Source organism: Pteropus vampyrus, unplaced genomic scaffold, assembly GCF_000151845.1.
Source record: "Pteropus vampyrus isolate Shadow unplaced genomic scaffold, Pvam_2.0 Scaffold558, whole genome shotgun sequence".
NCBI lineage: Eukaryota > Metazoa > Chordata > Mammalia > Chiroptera > Pteropodidae > Pteropus > Pteropus vampyrus.
Genome location: NW_011889339.1, coordinates 96,091 through 101,173, shown reverse-complemented (window position 1 = coordinate 101,173; position 5,083 = coordinate 96,091). Strand labels below are relative to the sequence as shown.

The 5,083-nt window shown below is 68.5% G+C and overlaps 1 protein-coding gene across 1 annotated transcript in view; it reads right to left on the bottom strand.

The window, feature by feature from the left end:
- The window catches only part of SARDH (sarcosine dehydrogenase), a 61,615-nt gene that overhangs the window by 1,311 nt on the left and 55,221 nt on the right, over positions 1-5,083 (bottom strand). The window contains exons 18-21 of the mRNA XM_011384052.2: positions 4,548-4,710; positions 3,979-4,147; positions 2,711-2,846; positions 10-317 (exon numbers count right to left, since the gene is read on the bottom strand). Coding sequence (XP_011382354.1) covers positions 192-317; positions 2,711-2,846; positions 3,979-4,147; positions 4,548-4,710 — 594 coding nt within the window. The 3' untranslated portion in view covers positions 10-191. The remainder of the gene's footprint in view (positions 1-9; positions 318-2,710; positions 2,847-3,978; positions 4,148-4,547; positions 4,711-5,083) is intronic.

Genomic DNA, 5,083 nt, shown 5'->3' with positions numbered 1-5,083 from the left:
ACGGGCCACCTGGGTCATCTGTCCATATCTGTTTGGGGGTCAGCAGGCCTGGACCGAGGGCAGGGAAGATTCGAGTTCGGCTGGGGTCCAGGTCCCAGGTCCCGGGGCAGCACGGGCCCTGTGGGGCCCGTGGTGGGGGCGGGCAGGTGTCTGGCCCCCTCGGCAGCTGAGGCCCTGCTCCAGGGGCCCCATCAATAGATTCCTTTCACCCGCTTATTGTCAGGGTCGAAGGGAGACTTCAGATGAGCCTGGGCAGGGTAGGTCACCCCCATCCTCTCCAGGGCATAGTCCCCACTCTTCACGAAGTCCGGCGAGACCTGGGGGTGGGGGGGGGGAGACACGGTCACTCACTACTTTCTGGTAGTGCTGTCACCTGCCTGCTTCTCAGGAGGGGGTCTCGGTCTCACTAACTCCCCTGTGGGTAAACCCGTCCCTGTGCCAAAGGCCCCCCCCCCCGAACCTAGGAGCTACCTGGACAGGTAGGGCCCGGGTCCCTATGCCTTGGAGCTGGACTCGAGCGCCTGGACCCGCAGAGCCAAGGTCTGGCTTTGACTGCGCCCAGGGCGGGGACCCCAGGGGTAGGGGAGGCTGTCGAGGGCTTCTCTCTGCGGGGCAGAGGACCCCTCTTTCCCGCGACTCGGGACTGACGCCGAGCGGCCGTCTGTGACGGCCCGGGCGGCCGGCGGGAGTCCGTCCTCACTGTAGATGAGGAAGGAGACCGAGGCCCAGAGAGAAGCCCTCGGCCAAGGTCACAGAGCCGGCCCCGGGCACAGCCCCAAGGCTGTCGCTGCCAAGCCCACGTCTGAACCTCGCCACTCGCCGCAGGGCGCAACCTTGCTGGAGGCCCCGGGCGGGAGCTGCGAGCCTCCCCCTGGGCCTGCGTGCCAGGCCCAGCATGTCCCCTGCCTGGGCTGGGCTGACTCACTCCTGCCCGCTCCCCCTCACTGCCCCTCAAGTGCCCCTCCCCGCAGTCAGGGGTGGGGTGGGACCTGCAGCCCAGAGCTGCCCAGACTGTCAGGGGCTCAGGACGGAGAGCTCTGGAGCCGGGCCCAGCTGGGTGGCCTCGCAGCCCCCATTGCCATGGGCTCCCTGGGCATCGGTGTCTGAGCTGTCACGGGGCTGGCGTGGGACCCTCGAGAGGCAAGCAGGTGACGCCATCAAGGCGCTGGCAGTGACAGCAAGTCACACCACCCAGCTGTCCTGCACGAGCACGGAGACCCCTCCGGGGCTCGGAGTCCCTGGAGGCCCTCTGTGGAGGGAGGCATCTGTGCTCCGTGGGGGGTTATTGGGGTCTATAAATAGTTGTTTGGGCAAAATGTTTAGATTTTAGATCATGCTGCCCTCCCGTCTCCTTGCCCAGCTCCCAGAATGTGCCCATATGCACACGTGTCCTTATGAGCGCGCATGGTGCCAGCGTGTGTGTGCACGTGCAAGAGCAGGCCTGTGTGCACCTGCGTGCGTGCACACCTGTGTGTACACGTGTGTGTGTGTGTGCCTGTGGGTGTACACACCTGCGTGCCCCCGTGCAGTGTGAGTGCATGCACATGTGTACCTGTGCGTGCACAGCGCCATGCTACACGGGAGAGTGTGCGAGGCCGCGGCCTGGGCCCTGGGAGGGGTCTGCCCAGGTCCAGGTGGCTGGGACCCCCGTGCAGCCTCCAAGCGCTCAGGCGGCCTCGGTCCCTCTGGTCCTCAGCCCCCAGCGGCTAGGAGGGGACTGAGTTAGGAGGCAGGTGGCCCGGGTGGGATTTCCTCGGGCCCGAAGCTAGAGCCAGACCCCATGGGGCATGCGGGGGTGGGGACAGTCCTGGGCAGCCGAGACCCTGGGAAGGTCACCGCCCATCTGGGCAGCCTGAGGCACGGAGCCCAGAGGTGCTGGTGCCACAGCCGGCCCAGTGGGGTGGTGAAGGCCGAGGGCGACGCAGCAGCAGGTCAGCGCTCTGGCTCCGAGCCCACCTCCCGGGCAGGCCACCTCCAGCTGGGGACCTTCAGCCATGACCCAACCCCCACCCCCTGGTCCTCATCTAGCAGAAGCGACCGCAGCCCCAGGCCCGCCTGTGGTGGGGCGGGGGGGGCAGGTGTGTCACTGTGGCCCCCGAACCTCTCCAGGCCTCCGTTCCCTCGGCCTCCACAGACGGGCGCTGACGCCGTGTGCCTGTGGACACGGTCAACGTGCCAGGCAGGGAGCAGGGCCCACGCCAAGGAGGGCAGCCCGAGGCCGCGGCGACCGCTCCAATCCCAGAGCTGGGGGCCGGGCGGAGGGCATCGCTGTGGGCTGAGGCCCGGGGCAGGGGACAACGGCCACACTCAGACCCTCCGCCCATCGCCTCTCTCCCTCCCAGTGTGAGCTCTTGGCAGGGTCGGGGCAGGAGGGGGCGTCTGGGTCCTGCCAGCTCTGCCCGCTCGAGGGCCCCCTGCCTGGGGCGCGTCTGGGCGAGGGAGGAAAGGAGGAACGTGGGCCTTGAGAGCACCCAAGTCCAGGCCCCCGCCCACCCTGGAGTCTGCCCGGAGCACCAAGGGAGCAGAGGGTGCCCGCCTGGCCCAGAGCCCGTTCCTGACCAGGAGAAGCCTGGAGCTCGCAAAGTCGGGCTCTTTCAGGGAGAAAATGCAGGAGCAGATGCCGACTGCGCCCAGAGACACGGCCCCTGCCCCGCACGCTCGGAGCCGGAGGGGCGAGGGCCCCCTCGGCAGGGCTGGGCACGGGACTCACCAGCCCGCCGCTGGGGTCCCGGACGTAGCCGTAGGCGATGGGCTTGTCGATGGCGAACCCGAAGCCGGCCCTGCGGGTGTGGCCCACCACTCGGCCGTCCCTCCAGATGGCCTCCAGGCCGAAGACGGGCACTTTTCTGGAAGAAGCGACAGAGGGGGCTGGAACCCGAGTCCCCCGCCCTCCTTGAGGAAACACCTGCACCTCAGCCTGGCCAGGGAGGGACGGAAGCGGCCCATGCCCGCCGGCGACGGTGGCTCATGTCTCGTGAGCCCTGTGCCGGGTGGAAGAGGCCCGGACGGGTCTGGGGGCCCCCGGCGCGTGACCTGGGGTGACGGCCTGGGCCCCACGTGCCCCATGGATGACGGCTAAAGTCAGTGCTGTCCTTCGTGAGGGAACGGGCTCAGGAGGCCACCGCCTGGCCCACGGCCCAGAGCACAGTCACAGCAGTTCCCTGCGACCCCACCGCCCACATCCTAACGAGCGGAACCGCAGGCTGCAGCCCCCCCGCTCCGTCTGCGTGCCCGGCCACAGCCAAGCTGCGCTGGGTGGGGACAAGCAGTCACGCAGAGTCGGCCCGACGGGAACAAGGAGAAGCCACCGGACGCTGACAAGGCGCAGCTCGGTTCACTCTCTGCCTTTCCTTGAGGCCCTGTCACGCCTGACACTTCCCCTGAAAACTCCAGAAATCTGGGAGAAGCGGCCCTGGCTGTCAGCTCCAGAGCCACGAAGCCAGAACCACCGCCGTCCTGCAGACTGTTGTCGCTGATCGCGCCAGCACCGGCACTGTCACTTCAGAGTGACCTGGCCCGCGTGGGATCCAGGCGCCCGGACCAGGGGCAGCGTGGGCCCGGACCCCAGGGGCCCGACTGAGCAGCATGCTAAAGCCACCCCTCAGGGGAGCGCAAAGGGGGCCCCCCTACCCACGGCGTGGCCCCCGTGAGTCTCCCTGTCCCTTGGTACCTGAGGTCTCATCTCTGTAGGAGGGGACACTGGCCCCTGCCGAGCCCCTCCCCCCGGCTTCCTGTCGAGGGAGGGGTTTAACTGGAACACGATGGGGGCAGCAGCAGGGAATGGGGGGCTGGCTCGGGCAGAGCTCATGCTCACCTCGCCCTCACCTCACGCTCGGCCTGCACCCCCACGCCCAGCACTGGCCTGGCAGGGCCCTTCTCTCTTCAAACCTGCACTGGGGGAGGGCCTGCCCTCGCCACGTCCCATGGGCCCTGCTGACCCCACCCTTCCGGAGGGGCTGAGGACCACCGGATACTCACTCATCCACGGTGAGGCACACCAGGCGCCGGCGAAGGCCCTGGGCCCGCTGCTTCTCCAGGGCCTCGCGCCCCAGGAACGGGGTGGCGGACTTGAGCTTGCAGGTGAAGGCCAAGCCTGCCTCCAGGGGGCTGTCATCCGGCCGCAGGTCTGCGTGCCAGTGCCGGTAGCCTGCGTGGAGAGGGGCACCGTGGGCTCAGAGCCCCCTGGACCAGACGCCTCCCAGCTGCGGGCTAGGGGTGCAGCGGGGGAGTTTGCACAGGCTGGCAGCACTCAGTCGTGGAAAGTAGGTGCTGAAGGCAAGCCCAGTCCTGGTCCCTGCCCCCCACTGCCGGGCAAGGCCCCCCTCCGAGTGCAGGGGGCGGAGGTCCAAGCACCACGCCAGGCCTGGCTCACAGGCAGCGAGGGGTTTCAGGAAATGGACAGTGTCGGGGGCAGGGGGAAAGGTGGGGGGACAGGAAGGGTGACAGGGAACAGGAAGGGTGACAGGGGACAGACGTGAGGCCGTCACTCCTTTGTCCCCTGCATGGCTCTGGGCCACCCACCAGCGCCGTCCGGACCCTGTGCCCACCTTTCTCGATGCTCAGGTTGTCGATGGCCCGGTACCCCGCGGGGACCAGGCCGTGCTTGGCTCCCGCTGCCATCACGGCCTGGTACACGGGCACACAGGACAGCCTCGGAATGTGCAGCTCCCAGCCCAGCTCCCCCACGAAGGACAGCCTCATGGCCCGGACCTGGGGGGGACACACGGGCCGGGGTCAGACGACCGAAGTCGAGGGCCAGCTGCCACTCACCGGTGGACCGCGCCTGCTGGCACCATCGTTACCGTCATTATTAGCCGGTCCCGGGCTCCCACAGCGGGGTCTCCCAAGGAGAGTTCCCAGGAGCGCTCGGGACATCTTTAAGGGGAGAAGGGGTGAGGACGGTGCAAGCAGGAGAAAGTGGACACACAGTCCCCAGGCCTCGGCTCCTCTGAGCGACGGGGTGACTCTCCTGGGGCCGCCATGGCCGGAGGTGCAAACGGGGTGGCAGACACGGGCTCCCTTCCAGTGCTGGAGCGCTCCCCGCCGAGGCTCCGGGGGCCTCCCTCCCTGCCCCTCCCACTTC